The sequence below is a fragment of the Mytilus californianus genome, unplaced genomic scaffold, assembly GCF_021869535.1.
Source record: "Mytilus californianus isolate M0D057914Y unplaced genomic scaffold, xbMytCali1.0.p SCAF_25, whole genome shotgun sequence".
NCBI lineage: Eukaryota > Metazoa > Mollusca > Bivalvia > Mytilida > Mytilidae > Mytilus > Mytilus californianus.
The window spans coordinates 4,532,001-4,549,267 of record NW_026262674.1 but is presented as its reverse complement, the minus strand read 5'-3'; the positions used below and the strand labels follow the sequence as shown (position 1 = coordinate 4,549,267).

Genomic DNA, 17,267 nt, shown 5'->3' with positions numbered 1-17,267 from the left:
GACTATACTGACAAATAAGACATGTTTCAATTGTACCCAAAATATAGAATTCAAACCGCAAGAGAAATAAACAGACAACAACTCAGCACAAAATGACCCACCGGACCCACATGTATAAGAAATTAACAAAAAATGCCCGAAAGCGGAATATAAAAATACTGAATCTCGTCGTCTCCAACAGCGAACATAAGACATTACCAAATATCCAACGGGACTTACAAAAGAAACATCATATTAACTAAATACATGAATGTTTGATATATAAATATCGAGACACGTCGTTTAGCAACGCGAATTCACACTCGGCAAAACAGTCATATTCGGGAATAGGTCAAGTTCGGTACTAAGCAGACCAGACGACGTAGATGTTAAACCACAATCTAAGACGTGGTTAAAATGTCGTTAATAGATATAAGAAGGTGTGGTATGAGTGCCAATGAGACAACTCTCCAACAAAGTCAAAATTTATAAAAGTAAACCATTATAGGTCAAAGTACGGTCTTCAACACGGAGCCTTGGCTCACACCGAACAGCAAGCTATAAAGGGCCCCAAAAATTACTAGTGTAAACCCATTCAAACGGGAAAACCAACGGTCTAATCTATATAAAAAACGAGAAACGAGAAACACTTATGAACCACATCAACAAACGACAACTACTGAACATCAGATTCCTGACTTTGGACAGGTGCAAACAATTGCAGCGGGTTTAAACGTTTTAATGGTACCAAACCTTCACCCTTTTTCTGAAACAATAGTGTAACATCACAACATAGAAAGACACACTATAAAATATCAGCTGAAATGGCTTAACTCAATCAAAGGACATATTACACCAGTGAACATACACTGAACAAATAAATTTGACCTATGATACAATGCAAGTATAAAATAAATAAACTAAGGGAAGAATTATAAAAGTAAGTTATACCGCTATGAAATGTTAAACAATTTAAGTTTGTTTAGACACAGACACATCGTGTAGATCAATCAATTCGTGACGGTATCCATAAAATGTACGGAGTGTCATTATATTTTTGACGGGACGTATTATGTTATACAAATGTCCGGCGTCCGTCCGTCTGTCCGTCTGTCTGTCCGGCGTAAACATGTCGCACAGTAACTTGAGAATGACTTATCCAAATTTCATGAAACTTAACATAGTTGTTTCTTATGATGGTCAAACGATCTGTATACTTTTTGGTGAAAATAAGATTAAAACTTTTTGAGTTACGGGACTTAGTAACTAAACAGGTGTGTGTTTTTTTTCACATGTCGCGCCGTATCTCAAAAACAATTTATGATTATTGCTTAAAACTTTACACACTTCTTAGTTATATTAATCTTAAGATCTGTATACTTTTTGGTGATGATTCAAAAATTTTATTTTTGAGTTATTGGGTATTTTGTTAAAAAAGGGGGAGGGGTTTTTCACATGTCGCGCCGTATCTCAAAAACAGTTTATGATTATTGCTTAAAACTTTACACACTTCTTAGTTATATTAACCTTAAGATCTGTATACTTTTTGGTGATGATTCAAAATTTTATTTTTGAGTTATTGAGTATTTTGTAAAAAAAGGGGGAGGGCTTTTTCACATGTCGCGCCATATCTCAAAAATGATTTATGATTATTGCTTAAAATTTTACACACTTCTTAGTTATATTAATCTAAAGATCTGTATACTTTTTGGTTTTGATTCAAAAAAAATTTTTTGAGATATTGATTTTTTTTTTTTAAAGGGGTGTTTTCACATGTCGCGCCGTATCTCAAAAACGATTTATGATTATTGCTTAAAATTTTACACACTTCTTAGTTATATTAATCTAAAGATCTGTATACTTTTTGGTTTTGATTCAAAATTTTATTTTAGAGATATTGAGTTTTTTGTCACGCCGTATGTCAGAAACTATTTATGCTTATTGCATAAAAATTCACACACAAGACGACGGGCGTATCATGCGCTCATGGCGCAGCTGTTTATTTTTAATCTTTCCTCCTCATAACTCTTTTGGGGCAGTTTCTGCGTAATGAGCACACTTGTGTATATGAAGTCCGTATAGTGTGAACATGAACGAGCATAACGTATCAGTGTAGATATGTTAACACCATACGACAGGGCAGAGGGTATGTTACTGCTGAGAAATGGGAGACATGAAAATAACCAGGGAATATGATTTTTTCTTTCTTTGAACAAAATATCGTTAATTGACTTTTTTTTATTAAGTACTTGGTAAAATGCTTTTACTACTTTGCTTCTACTACAGATATTTGTGCAAAATGAGAAATACATTCCTCTTAGTATCCAGATATTCAACTGTTGACGATACCGGCCATGCTGACTTTTTTATATCTTGTTGTTCTGTTAATGTTTACTATTAAAGTGTCTCTCCATCTTGAACAGTTTTCAAGAAAATTACGAAAACTGTGAATTTGCTAAATAGGAGCAATTTCTTCAAATTGGGTCGTTCGATTTTACTGAAAATTAAGCGGTAGATAGAACTTGACCTGTTGCTTTTTCATCCATGTTGGTTTTGTTCTAAGCCAAAACAGCAATTTACCCTTCTGCTCTATTTCTAGTAACAGCGACCATTAAAGAACTGTCAGGGTCAGGTAAAGTTTGGTGACATTTGACTCAGTAATTTCAGAGAAGATTTTCTTTAAAAAAAAAGATTGACGACAGACGTCAGACGCAAAGCGATGCAATAAATTGCATGACCCTATGGGCTTAAAATTAAATCCTTGTTTGTTCTGATTATGTAATTGGTCTCTTAAACTAAACTAGAAAATATATAGGGTTTATTTTTGTTCTGCTTCCAGAAATGAACTGATATATGGAGTATATTTAGTCACTGACATCAATAAGACAGTAAACACACAAATTTCAGAAGACCAATATATGACACTCACTATGAGACCATTGAATGTTCACCAAACGTCATGCTCAACATGCTCAAAAACCTTGTGAAAAAAACTTCAAAACTTCTCTGGCCTGTTGTCTTGATTACATTAGATAGTTTCCGGGCACATACTCCATTCGTAAATACAAATAAACATGCAGAAATCGTATACGTGCAGGTATTTGACATCCCATCTGTTTTCGGTAAAATTCTATACAAAGCACAAAAATGACGTCATTCACCTCAAAAGCTAAACCAAACCCTTGAACAGACTTATTGTCTGCTCTTTGGTCGGGTTGTTGTCTCTTTGACACATCCCCGTTTCCATTCTCAATTATATCATTAGATATAAATTGTGGGGGGTGGGGTTTCACCATATTTACAAGCACTTAACTAACTAAAGATGATTACCCCTTTGATATTTATATACTACTAAAAAAGGTTAAGCAACACAATTTCTGACTGAAAGTAAAGTAAAACAATATCAATTTATCATTAAAGTTTTAGTTTTTAGTCTTCAATAATCTGTGTTTTCAACATTACTACAATTATGTTAGTCTAATTTCAGACAACTACACTCTCCTAAAGTTAAAAGCAAGGGGGTCAACATTCAAAATTAAAGATCACATTTTTTAACAATTGTTGAGCATAGGGTCTTATCTAAAAACGCATACAAAGCACAGAATGTACGAAGTGGTAAATCTGATGAAATAATTGATTACATATGAACAGAAACTAACATTTCCCTCGCAAAAAATGAGAAAAATGGAGGGCTCGTTCTTTACCCCCAAATTTGTTTCGTTATTTTTTAGTTTCCTTCTTTAAACAATTCAACATCCTTTTAAACAATAAATGTTGTTAATTTCAGATAATTTTGATATTTATACAAATTTTAACCCCCATTAATCTCGAAAGAAGCGTTGCAAAACTTTCCTTTAAGTAGTATACTTAACATATAAAGAAGCGATCCATTCCAACGGTATTCCATATAGGAAGTGACCATTCGCGAAGGACGAGTAGCTACGTGCAGGATATACTACCTTTTTTTAATGTTTTTTAATATGTGAAAATGACGAAAAATTAAAATGGAATCTATTGATATCATTATGTATAATCGAATATTGGTCAAATTATTATGATTAAATTATAGTATTGTGTGAGACAGTTTTTATTTTGTTTTTTTTTTTTTTTTTGGGGGGGGGGGGGGGGGGCTAAAATATGTTCATTTCAAGACTTGAAAATATTTTTAGGGAGGGGTATCAGATCCAAAATGAATAAACTCTTTATACATTACGTGCTTCCGAGCTTTTTCTGGATGATTTACCTTCATCAGGCAGCTAAAACACAAATTTTTGAAAGCCAGGGATGGATAAATACGCTGAAACGTTAGGATCTATATGTCATCAAAGCAGCATGTCATCCCGATATAATTGATAATGTGGTGTGGTTGCAAATGAGACATGCAGCTATCCACCTGCCAACTCCAAGGGATCAATCTGCATATTCCCACTCTCGATAATTTATCAAATTTTGAGAAGAGGAAAAAATGGTTCACTCGCTCCTCCCTTTCAATGATAGGAGTAAAAAGAACTAGAAAATTAATTTGGTGTCGAACACAAGTGTTTATAATATAGAATGTGGGAGTTATCTGAAAATATCTTTACTTTCAATACAACGAAATTAACAGTTTAGAAATGTAAAGGATTTATTTTAATACACTCATATACATGTATCATGAAATTGAAATTGGTTGGTTTCGAAATTACCCCATGTGAGTATATAATCGGTAGTACAGTATTAATACGAAAGGGAGATAATTTCTTTTTATATCTGAAATGTACCTGTGAGTGTGTCATGTGTGTGTTAGGTAAATAAACTATTACACATACAACACATGACAAGGTAAACACATGTGAGTTGTTGCTATATCCATACTTGATAAATGAAACTATTAGTGTACATGTATTTCTAAAATATATTTCTTGTTCACTAGCGTTTTTATTTTCAATTTTTACAAAAACTATTAAACTTCATGATGAAAACAAAGAATAACATAAATAATATGAAATGTTTGGAAGAAATGTGCATGATGAAAAGAAACTTTAAAATAGGGATTTATTAAATGTTAAGGACTACGGCAAGTTATAGTCAACTACGATATATATAGACAAACTATACATCGACGGCCGGTGTTATATAGCCATTTTCCCCCATGTCAGTTTTCCACCGGTGGAAAAATTGGCATGATCTCATTTTTTTAATTAAGGTTACTATCCTTTAATGAATAATTAAATTCCAAATGACGTCGCCGACATTACTACAAGGGGGGGTGGGGGATCGAGCTTAACGTGTTACTAGGGGGAGGAATATAGGCCTTATCCCGGTTTTCCCCCATCATGCTGGAGGAGAAAGTGGGATCATGCCAATTTTTCTGAGGGGGGGGACTGGATCGATCCAGTTCTTTCCCCGGACAAATTAGCATAGGGGGAATAGCTATAGGAAACCGGTCATCGACTGTTTTGAGTTAAACAATAGAAAACAATGGAAAAGTAATTTTTCTTATGATAAAAGTAGGAAACAGTAGTTTTTTTTGAAGTCGGAAACAAAGCTGATTAAATGTAATTTTGAAACCACAATCATACATTTAAAAAATATACACATGTTAAATAACATGAATAATGTTAACAGAAATATACACGCGAATACATATTGTCTGGTTTTCATTAATATTGAGAAAATTGCATATAGAAGCTACTGTTGCTCAGAAAATTGATACATACAGAGAACCAAAACCCTACATTATGAGAAAAAGAATGGTATCAGTAGCTACAGATATAACATCTAAGATTACACTTAACGATGGCTTGAGTATGCCTCTGTTTGGACTTGGTGTGTGGCGAGCCTCACCGGGACCGGGTGGACAGACAGAACAAGCCGTAGAGTTCGCATTACAGAAGGGATATCGAATGATAGACACGGCTGAAATGTATGAGTAGGTAACTATAAATACAAACTTTAACATTTGTCATTTCGGGACCTTTTATAGCTGACTATGCGGTATGGGCGTTTTTAATTTCTGTGTCATTTGGTCTATTGTGGAGAGTTGTCTCATTGGCAATCATACCACATCTTCTTATATTCATGGGGCTCTCATTAGGGGGTTCTAATCCCGGATCCCGCTTACTGTTTTGTTAGATTCCCGTATCCCGCTTACACTATGTACGTAAGCAATTCTCATTTTTTTGTAATTTCCCGAATCCCGCTAGACTTCATTTCCCGTTTTCACGGCAAATTAATTTGACTTTCACGTGTCACGCTTACAAAAAATCGGCAATCCCGCGTCACGCTTAGACTCCTATGAGACCCACATTCATCACTTAGACATTTATACATGTAAGTACCTATCATTGATTCATAACTTTTATTAGAATAACCAACAACACAATCTTCTAGATATCATCCATTGATGCAAATGATAATGAGACAGAAAAGCAACAAAGTGAAACAATACACCAAAATCAACTGAAAACAGTGAATCCCGCCTTGCGGTGCGGGATTTTCTCGCTGTGTTGAAGAACCATAGGTGGCAGTGTGCTGTTTTCTTCTCTGAGGTCTGGTTGTTGTTTCTTTTACGTATTCCCCGTTTCCAGTCTGAATTGTATTATATTCTGTTTTACAACATAGGACTTTATGGTTAGGGATATATAGAGAATAATGAGACATAATAATGGTTTGACTGATTGTTGTTTGCTTAGCGTCCAGTGACAAATATTTCATGCATATTCACGACGAGAACAAATGTGATTGGTTGTTGGTTGCTTAACGTCCTTTGACAAATATTTTATGGATGTTCAGGACGAGAACAACGCATGCAACGGACGCGACCAAATGTGATTGATTGTTGGTTGCTTCACGTCAAGTGACATATATTTCATGCATGTTCAGGACGAAATCAAATTTGATTGATTGTTTGTTGCTTAACGTCCAGTGACTAATATTTCATGCATAATCAAGACGAGATCAAATTTGATTGATTGTTGGTTGCTTAACGTCCTGTGACAAATATTTTATGCATTATGCATGTTCAGGACGAAAACAAATTTGATTGATTTTTGGTTGCTTAACGTCCTGTGACAAATATTTTATGGATGTTCAGGACGAAAACAACGCATGCAACGGACGAGACCAAATTTGATTGATTGTTGGTTGCTTAACGTCAAGTGACATATATTTCATGCATGTTCAGGACGAGAACAAATTTGATTGGTTGTTGGTTGCAAACTAATAGACTGTTACAACTTAGAACGTAACAGCAAAAAGTGTTGAATTTAAGAGAAAAATGTCATAAAAATTTAAAACTAAAAAGCTGAAAAAACTTTTCTTTCAAGCTGATCTGGAGCTGGATTTGTACGTGCTATAGTTCACATGACAATAGTCCACAGGAGAAATATACTCGGACTTATGTTTCTGACTTTAAGCCGATCACTTTCGTGCAGAAAAGTTCCAACTACAAATATTAAGGACTTTGGTTTGACTGATAAACCTACGAGACTACATATAACAGACGAACAACGATACTCTGTTTTAGTACTGGTAAAAATATTCTCAAGCAAAACCTGTCGTGGTAAAAGTCAAAAACAAACTTTCAAAACTTTCAAAACTTCAAGGTGTTATCCACTTATCTATAATCTAATTTCTTCAAAATGTATTTCGATTAAAACATGTAAAAGAAGACGCGGAGTTAACATGGTTAGTTAGACAATACCTTACACATTATTCGGAGGTCACCATTATATAAATAACACATAGCTGAGAGGGTGATAGAGCAGATTGTTACCCCGAGAAAACATTGTCAACTGAGGCGAACCCAAGGTTGACAATGTCTTTTCGAGGGGTAACAATCTGCTCTATCACCCTCTCAGATATGTGTTATTAAATTTATTATACTGAATGTTCTGTTATCACTGTCGATTAAATTTCAAATTCAAACCATCCGTATTTAATAAAAAGTAAAATCACAAAAATACTGAACTCCAAGGAAAATTCAAAAAGGAAAGTCCCCAATCAAATGGGAATATCAAAAGTTCAAACACATCAAACGAATGGATAACAACTGTCATATTCCTGACTTGGTACAGGCATTTTCTTATGTAGAAAGCGCACACTTGATCAAGAGTTTCCGTGAAGGGTAGTAGAGTATTTACCATATGATAGAGTCGTATTTAATAAAGCGCACACTTGATCAAGTGTCTCCGTGAAGGGTAATAGAGTATTTACCATAGAATAGAGTAAATTAACACCCTCGTATAAGCCAATCAAAATATTGCATTTTTACGTGAAGTATAATAAATCTATTTAATATCTCAAATTATAAACTTGATGAAGAGAGGAAACGAATAGATTTAAAGGTGATGATAAAAGATCTTCCATCAGCAAAATTCAATATAAGAGACCATATAGATTAAGACCACTGTAACGACTGCAAACTTAAGAACGACGTATCAATATATGTTGCGTGGTTAAAATGCGTTTTGACATAAAATTGTCTATTAGGTACAACAAACGATCTTATCAGTTTTCAATTTGAGTTGCCCTCAATAATTACGAGCATTCATTGATACAGCACAATATTCTAGAGTTTAATGATTATCCTTAACTGATTTTTTTTTACTTTAGAATTTCCTGTATGCTCTTATGTGTATCTCATATACTGGGATATATTTTTTAAGCAAAAGGAAGGCTTGGGATCTCAAAATCCACATTAAGCAAATACATATAGTTATGTGTCTGTTAGTCAGTCAACTGAGTTAGTGGTTGTTTAAGGTCGTGTGTACTACATTGTTGAATTGGAATTTACAACTTGACATAAGGGAACGACCATTTAATTTCAAAGGGGAGGGAGGGGGTGTATGTTTTTTTTCCAAAAAAAATATTCTGATTCCCAATTTGATGAAAAAATATATTCTGGTCAAGACGATGCAGAAAAAAAAATTCTGAACCCTTATTTTCCCAATACCTTATAGTGTTAAATATTGAAAAAAATAATTTGATTGATAGCGTTGAAAAACTAAATAAAAATTTTCTGACTCCGACAATAAACCATAACGCCCCCGCCCCCTTGTGAAGTTAAATGGTTGCTCCCTAGTTGTCCATTGATGTATGTTGCTTCCTCTTTGTCTTCCATTCACACCATGTGATAGATACATACAAAACTCTTCTTCGTTTTGTTACAGAAATGAAGCCGATGTAGGAAGAGAACTAAAGAAATCCGGATTAAACAGAGAAGATGTTTTTCTTGTCACAAAGCTTAGTGAAAATGGTTACGATCGATGCAAGAAAATATTCAAAGAAAGTTTGGAAAAGTAAGTAATATTATACACTGACAGCATGTTTAAAACTACAGATCAAGTTAGTATCTAACAACAGATGTAACTACCTGAACGCGTTTACAGGGATGGTAAGATTGGTCGAGTTCTATCGACCGCAGTCCATTGACAAAATGTTCAGCCGAGTTGATTTAGTGCAGATTAACATATAAACATCATTCAGTAAATTTTAATAAATTGAACAGTTGTCTAACTTTAATCTAGACTATACTTTTAATCACAGAGTAATCAGCCATGGCTATATTTTTGCACTACCTTAAACAGTTGTAGTGGGAGCAGAGAGAATAAAACATGGTCTCAAGTCGATTGTGTATGAAGTTAAAAGGGGGAATTACTTATCCGAGGAAAGGAATTACTGCTACCGAAGTATTAAAAAAATCTATTCTCCAAAATAATTTAAACACAATTTATGGAGGGATAGATAGAAAAGACTGATTCAAATCACCTCAGCAAATCACATGGCATTTCAAAATGCAGCATTTGTTTAAATATTACACGATCATTAAATTTCATTGTCCGCAACAGAATTTTTACGATTTTTGGCGAGTATAAAATGTTAAGAGTGTCGATCACAACATATTTCACCAAAAAGTCATATGTTTATGTTTCAGGCTAGATGTGCGGTATATAGATCTTTACCTAGTACACTCACCAAAAAGTGGTAAAATAATCGAAACATACAAAGCCATGTTGGAACTGAAAGAACAAGGTCATATAAAGTAAGTAATCCTATCAAGGAGATGAGGTATGATTGCCAATGAGACAACTATTCACTAAATTTCAAATGAAATGGATATAAACAAGTATAGGCAATGGCAGGACCTTCAACGATGAGAAAAACCAATACCATATAGTCAGTTATGAAAGACCCGACACGAAAAATATCAAACAATTCAATTGAGAAAACTAACGGACTAATCTATAACAAAACAATTTACGAAAAACAAATATGACAGACATGAACCAACAACAACTATATAAACTACAGGTTCCTGACTTGGGGCATGCACTTAACGAATATGGCGGGGTTAACATGTTTGTGATCTCTACCCTCTTCTAGCATGTGACAGTGGTGTAAGAACAAACTATAAAAATCAGAGCATGTTTCACATCATTATTATTTAATTACCTATCATATGTGATCTTTATCAAAAAGTTTGATGTACCAAGAGGTTGTCTAACTGTTTCAGTTATTCCTCTGTGTTATGAAAGAAGTCTGATACTATGTGAGATGTTGCTTCGTATGGGAAGCCTTACTGTTACTTTGAAAATAAATATAAAGAATAAGAAAATAAAGCATTGTTCCATTTTTCATTTCCGTAGTTATGAACATGTATCTTTATTTCAAGCAAACATTGAAAATATGATAATCGCTGTTTTATATATTCGGATTTCATACATACAAAAACACCATTTAGATTAATTATATATTACTTCTTAAGATTTACTGAGTTATTATTGCTAAGTTTACTTTAAGGTGGTCAGCGAACAAGATGACGACAAATCTAATAAATTATGCAACAACATAGGAAAATATGCAATTAATACATGTTCATAGAATCATTACAATTTGCATATTTTTCCAAGAGATTGCATACTTTGAGATTGCGATTTTTGCATATTACTGTACATATATGGTCAATTATCTATATACTTATAATATATATATATTATCAGAAGTCCATTAAGTAATGGACTTCTGATATTATATAATAAAATATATATTAACTTGACTTGTTTAACATTTTTATACGACCGCAAAAAAATTTTTGTGGTCGTATATTGGTATGACGTTGGCGTCGTCGTCGTCGTCGTCGTCGTCCGAAGACACATTGGTTTTCGCACTCTAACTTTAGTCTAAGTGAATGGATCTCAACGAAATTTTACCACTAGGTTCAATACAACAAAAGGAAGGTGGGGATCGATTTTGGGGGTTATGGTACCAATAGTTAAGGAATTAGGGGCCAAAAATAAGCATTTTTGTAACTTCCAGACATAACTTGTGTGTAAGTGTATGGATCTCTCTGACATTGTACCACAAGGTTCCATATCACAAAGGGAATGCTGGGATTGATTTTGGGGGTAATTGCCTCCAAATTTTAGGAATTAGGGACCAAAAAGGGGCAAAAAACAAGCCTTTTTCTAGTTTCATGACAATAACTTGTGTTCAAGTGTATGGATCTTTATGAAATTGTACTACAAGGTTCCATATCACAAAGGAAAAGCTGGAATTGAGTTTGGGGGTAATTGCTCAAAAAGTTTAGGAATAAGGGGCCAAAAAGGGGCCAAAAATAAGCATTTTTCTTGTTTCCAGACAATAACTTGTGTTCAAGTGTATGGATCTCTCTGAAATTGTACTGCAAGGTACCATACCACAAAGGGAAGGCTGGGATTGATTTTGGGGGTTATTCCCTCAAAATTTTAGTAATTAGGGGACATAAAAGGGGCAAAAAACAAGCATTTTTCTAGTTTCAGGACAATAACGTGTGTGTAAGTTTATGGATCTTTATGAAATTGCACTGCAAGGTTCCATATCACAAAAGGGAAAGCTGGGTTTGAGTTTGGGGGTAATTGCCCTAAACGTTTAGGAATTTGGGGCCAAAAAACAAGCATTTTTCGAGTTTCCAGACAATAACTTGTGTTCAAGTGTATGGATCTCTCTGAAATTGTACTACAAGGTACCATACCACAAAGGGAAAGCTGGGATTGAGTTTGGGGGTGATGAATCATAAGGGGGTTCAAAAAATTGGGGGGGGGGATTTTTTTTTCCTTTTTTTTCTTTAAAATTTTCCATTTTAAGTTGGTTATTTCTGATTTATATATAAAAACAAATAATAGTGATATGGTTTGAATAGGTAAATTAAAAAAAATTAAGTTCTTAGACCACTTTCATTCTGTGTCAGAAACCTATGCTGTATCAAATATTTAATTACAATCCAAATTCAGTGCTGTATCAAGCTTGAATGTTGTGTCCATACTTGCCCCAACTGTTCAGGGTTCGACCTCTGCGGTCGTATCAAGCTGCGCCCCAGCGGTGCATTTTTCCATGTATTTGCATGTTTCTTGTCACTTGTGTATATTATGTTTGCATTTTAACACGTCAGGGTTTCACTTTTTGTTATAAAGTAATTCAGTTTCTAAATGACATATATCTTCTTACAATTTTGAGATTATTTTGAAAAATATACTATGTATGTAACTGAAGTATCACTTTATAGATCGGTAGGTGTATCCAATTTTGGTATCCAACATTTAGAGGGTATAAATTCTTATGGACTCCCTGTACCATCAGTTAATCAGATAGAACTACATCCATGGCAACAGAAACCAGATATAGTTAAATACTGTAGAGACAATAATATTGCAGTTATGGGATATGCTCCTCTCGTCAAAGAACACAGATTTGATGACGAAACACTTTGTGAGATTGCAAAAAGGTTCGTGTGCACAATTATAGTCACATTTTTGATAAAATCAAGAAAATTTTCTATATCTTGCGTGAATATAAATCTGAATGCCGAAATTAAAAAAATTAAGATGAAAAAAAGCACTATACAAATATATATATATATAAAAGACAACCTATAAAATAATATGACATAAACGCACCCTAAATATGAAGTAAAGCAATACTAGACAGACTACATTGCAAGGATAACGAAAATATGGAAAGGAAAATTAGTACAAGATGGGACAACTCATGAAAAAAGGACTAAAGTTCAGGGCTTTTAATCATACAGGATATTCAACAAAATGATAGGAACAATTTTATGTATGCAAAAGTTCCTATTGCGAACAATGAGCGAGATGGGTGATAAACTCATTTCGTGCTCGTTCCATGGTGACTGTCAAAAAGGTCCCGTTTTAAGGTCCCAAATAAAAATGTCGTCCGACGATATTTAAGGAATGACTGTTATATTTTTTCTGTCTATGAAAAAAATAACATCAAAAATGTGGTGCACACTCACGTCTGAATAACCCGCGTAGCGGGTTATTTTAAAGGGTGCACCACATTTTTTATGTTATTTCGAATCTATAGACAGAAAAAATATTACAGTCATTCCTTATAATTTAATTCTAAATTCCATTTTAAACCGGAGTAAATTATGAAAAAACGTTGACGACGTCACGGTCACATGACTAAATTATGTCTATGAGCTGATAAACAAAACACCGTCAGCCAATCAGAAGACGCGTTACATCCAAAATTAAATTATAAGCAGACGAAAATGTTTTTCTTCCTAATATCATATTTGTTTAATTTTACTTTGATTATGAACAGAATGCATAGTTCTATAAAAGTGTTGTTTGTACCATTCATTATATCTGTCTTGGCTTGGTGCATAAAGCGTTCTTTCTTTGATTTAAACAAATTCGCTTCATTTTTTTCTTCAGAAACAACAAATCACCAGCACAAATACTTATTAGATGGAGTTTACAACATGGTTTCATAACAATTCCTAAATCTGTACAATCTGGTAGAATAGAAGAAAATATGCTAGTATTTGATTGGTCATTAAATGACGAAGATATGGCAATATTAGTGAGTACAGGTTTTGTTTAACGACTATTTGGCGTTGCTTTCTAATTGGGTAAAATCAAAGGAAAAACAAGAATTAAATACTTTAGGTATAAAACAAACAATAAGGTGCTACGTGTCGTCTTAAACTTGCAGTAAGGTGAGAGTTGGTTTCTTTTTTTTGCTCCGTATTGAAGGCCTCACTGTGACTTTGAGACGAAAAACAGCAGTAAAAGCGCTGGTCCTTTGCTATTTATTTGTGTTTTTGCTGTGCAGATACTGATTTTGTGTCATGGATAGATAACACACACCTCTTCTTTTGTATTAATAAAAACGAAACAAAAGAATTTAAAAAACACAAACAAATCAAATGAAAACAGAAAGATTTAAACAAACCAACGAAAAACGAAACTTCATTTTTTCGTGCCTTGTATATAATGGGAAACTAGTTATCGACATTACACAAATGTTCGTTTATAAAAATGGGGAACAAAGTAAAGGTTGCCAGAACTTCTTTGAAAATTAGAAGCAATCCTATGTTTTCATATTAAGGCTGTTCGCTCCTCTTTTTAAAAATGACTAGCTTTTTTATCGACTGTTATAAATTGATAGTATATAAATAACTGAACTTAAAAAGCAAAAAAAAATGATAGGTCCGTGACTTTGTTTTTATGATATAATCAATTGAAAATTTGGCGGGAAATGATTCTCTCTAGATTTTTCATACATTTAACATTGGCACCTTTTTTCTTTCGAACACTATGAAAAAAAAACAAGGATTTTATAAGATTTTCATAAATGACTAGTTAAACTATATGTAATAAAAATATGAACAGAAAAGTAAGGGTTAGTGGGAATTTTTTTTCATTGGTACTACATGAATAAAACTAGAGGATTCCGAATATCTGACAAAAAGTCAAAAACAAGAGTAGCGAACATCCTTAATTAGTTTTTGGTTTCATCCATGGCTAATTCAACTCAAAGACTTTCAAAATGATATGTGATGCTTCTCTGACTGGTTAGCTCTGTGTTATCTCTCCTTTTATGGAGTATATCTCTCCTTTTGGGGAGTATATCTCTCCTTTTGTGGAGTATATCTCTCCTTTTGGGGAGTATATCTCTCCTTTTGTGGATTATATCTTTCCTTTTGTGGAGTATATCTCTCCTTTTATGGAGTATATCTCTCCTTTTGGGGAGTATATCTCTCCTTTTATGGAGTATATCTCTCCTTTTGTGGAGTATATCCCTCCTTTTGTGGAGTATATCTCTCCTGTTGTGAAGTATATCTCTCCCTTTTGTGGAGTATATCTCTCCTTTTGTGGAGTATATCTCTCCTTTTGTGAAGTATATCTCTCCTTTTGGGGAGTATATCTCTTCTTTTGGAGAGTACATCTTTCCTTTTGTGGAGTATATCTCTCCTTTTATGGAGTATATCTCTCCTTTTAGGGAGTATATCTCTCCTTTTGGGGAGTATATCTCTCCTTTTGGGGAGTGTATCTCTCCTTTTATGTGGTATATCTCTCCTTTTATGTGGTATATCTCTCCTTTTGGGGAGTATATCTCTCCTTTTGTGGAGTATATCTCTCCTTTTGTGGAGTATATCTCTCCTTTTGTGAAGTATAACTCTCCTTTTGTGGAGTATATCTCTCCTTTTTTAGAGTATATCTCTCCTTTTGTGGAGTATATCTCTCCTTTTCAGGAGTACCATTTTTTGTACGTTAAATTTTTATTAAAAAAATCTGACTCATCGGGTCGGTCTCATAAAGTTCCATGACCCAACCGTCCTGAATGAACATAAAACATTTAACGCTAAAAATCAATCTTCTATCATTGTTTTAGTTAATATTAATAAAACTACATGTACGTATATTTCAAACCACTCATAAATTACTAATAACACAAAGTGTTCCGTGTTAGAATTAATTACATGTAGGTGTACAAAATATTGAAAAGTTTTAGGAGGACAATTATTACATTCAGTTAGTTTATGACCATTATGATGAATACTATTTTTTCCAGGATAATGATCCAGACAAATCCTGCAAACCATGGAACCCCTGTGATGTACCTTGGACAGGATGATATCTTTTTAAGTCTGTTTTATGAAATATTGTATTTATATATAAGCATATAACTAAAAGATAATAAACAGATTGGCACTTTTACAAGTTAAACGTCCACACTCAGTACTGTAGCAAACACTCTAAACATTAGGATTTTCGTGACTATTGTTGCAATGAAATACCGTAATTTTCTAGTGAAATAAAAACGGATGATTCACACGTGAAATTACTCTGTATTTACACACATCCGACATTATAAAACAATAGGGTTGACAAAACGTTTTCAATCAAAATGTATCGAAATAAAGTGAGAACGCACACTCATCCGACGTTATAGAACAATAGCGTTAGTGGGAACGCGTAGAAAAGCAAAAATTAAATTTCCTGCCAACATGCTTAATATGAAAGTCAATCATAAAAAATCACTTATTTACATGAAAACACAATTGAACTAGATGTTTAAAAGAAAAATCCTCTAAACACTCAAATCTTATCAAAGAAAACTTAAATACTGACCTTTCTAGGAACAGACATAAAATGTGTTAAGAGTTAAACCAGTTCTATAATCCCCCTTGTCTTTATTGATTGTAAATTAAAACAAAAGATTAAAGATAGCCAATCAAACCGAAACCCGAAGTGAAATTATGTACCCTTGAAGGATAAGCAGTATCTTCCCCACAAGTGCAACCGTCGTGTTGTTTGTCGCAAGTAAAAACATGTGCCTGTCCCAAACCAGGTGCCAGTGGTTCAGTGGTTGTCGTTGGTTGACGTCTGTCATATTTGTTTTCGTAAACTGATTAATTATGAATTAGGCCGTTAATTTTCTCAATTTAATTATTTCATATTTTTCATGTCGGGACCTTGATTGGCCAACTATACGGTATGAGTTTTTCTCATTGTTGAAGGTCGTATGGTTGTCTTTAATTGCTTACATTCGCTAACTGTGAAATATGTTGGAAAGTTATATCGTTGGCAATCATACCGCATCTCCTTATTTTTTATATAGGTGATAAGTTGCTTATGACGAGAAACGAGGAAGATATTGTGGCTCCAACAAGTTGATTATATCCGTGGTCATCTGTGAAACAGATATGTCATAACATAAAGCTGCTACCTTTGTAAATTTTAAGTAAACTTCCTTTGAACATATGTATGTATGTATGTATAAAGATCCATTTTGTTACATCTTGTGATCCGTTTATTTGGTAATCGCCAATAGCAGTCAGCAGGGTTTTAGTTAACATCCGTTGTTCGACCTGTTAGTTAAATGCGTTTTGTTTAAATATACTTTTTCACTTTTTTGGTCTTTTGGAAAATGTTGTTTGTGCTGTATTTAGACCCCTCTACCAAGAAATTTGTTTTGCATGCACACGTATAAAAATTGCGGTTTTTATCCAACGC

General features: G+C 33.7%; 1 protein-coding gene across 1 annotated transcript; it reads left to right on the top strand.

The window, feature by feature from the left end:
- Positions 1 to 4,763: 4,763 nt before the first annotated feature.
- LOC127732578 (glyoxal reductase-like) lies at positions 4,764 to 16,718 on the top strand. The gene is made up of 7 exons (XM_052241648.1): positions 4,764 to 4,810; positions 5,647 to 5,890; positions 9,132 to 9,260; positions 9,896 to 10,003; positions 12,503 to 12,721; positions 13,680 to 13,827; positions 15,823 to 16,718. The coding sequence occupies exons 2-7, from the start codon at positions 5,700 to 5,702 to the stop codon at positions 15,883 to 15,885; spliced, it is 858 nt and encodes a 285-aa protein (XP_052097608.1). The 5' UTR covers positions 4,764 to 4,810; positions 5,647 to 5,699; the 3' UTR covers positions 15,886 to 16,718.
- The last annotated feature ends 549 nt before the right edge of the window (positions 16,719 to 17,267 follow it).

Bases quoted from the DNA above. Each gene is read 5' to 3' on its own strand.
- LOC127732578 (XM_052241648.1), top strand. From the start codon at position 5,700: ATGAGAAAAAGAATGGTATCAGTAGCTACAGATATAACATCTAAGATT. The intron at 9,261-9,895 runs GTAAGTAATATT...TTTATGTTTCAG, and splicing joins TTCAAAGAAAGTTTGGAAAA to GCTAGATGTGCGGTATATAG. The intron at 12,722-13,679 runs GTTCGTGTGCAC...TTTTTTCTTCAG, and splicing joins CTTTGTGAGATTGCAAAAAG to AAACAACAAATCACCAGCAC.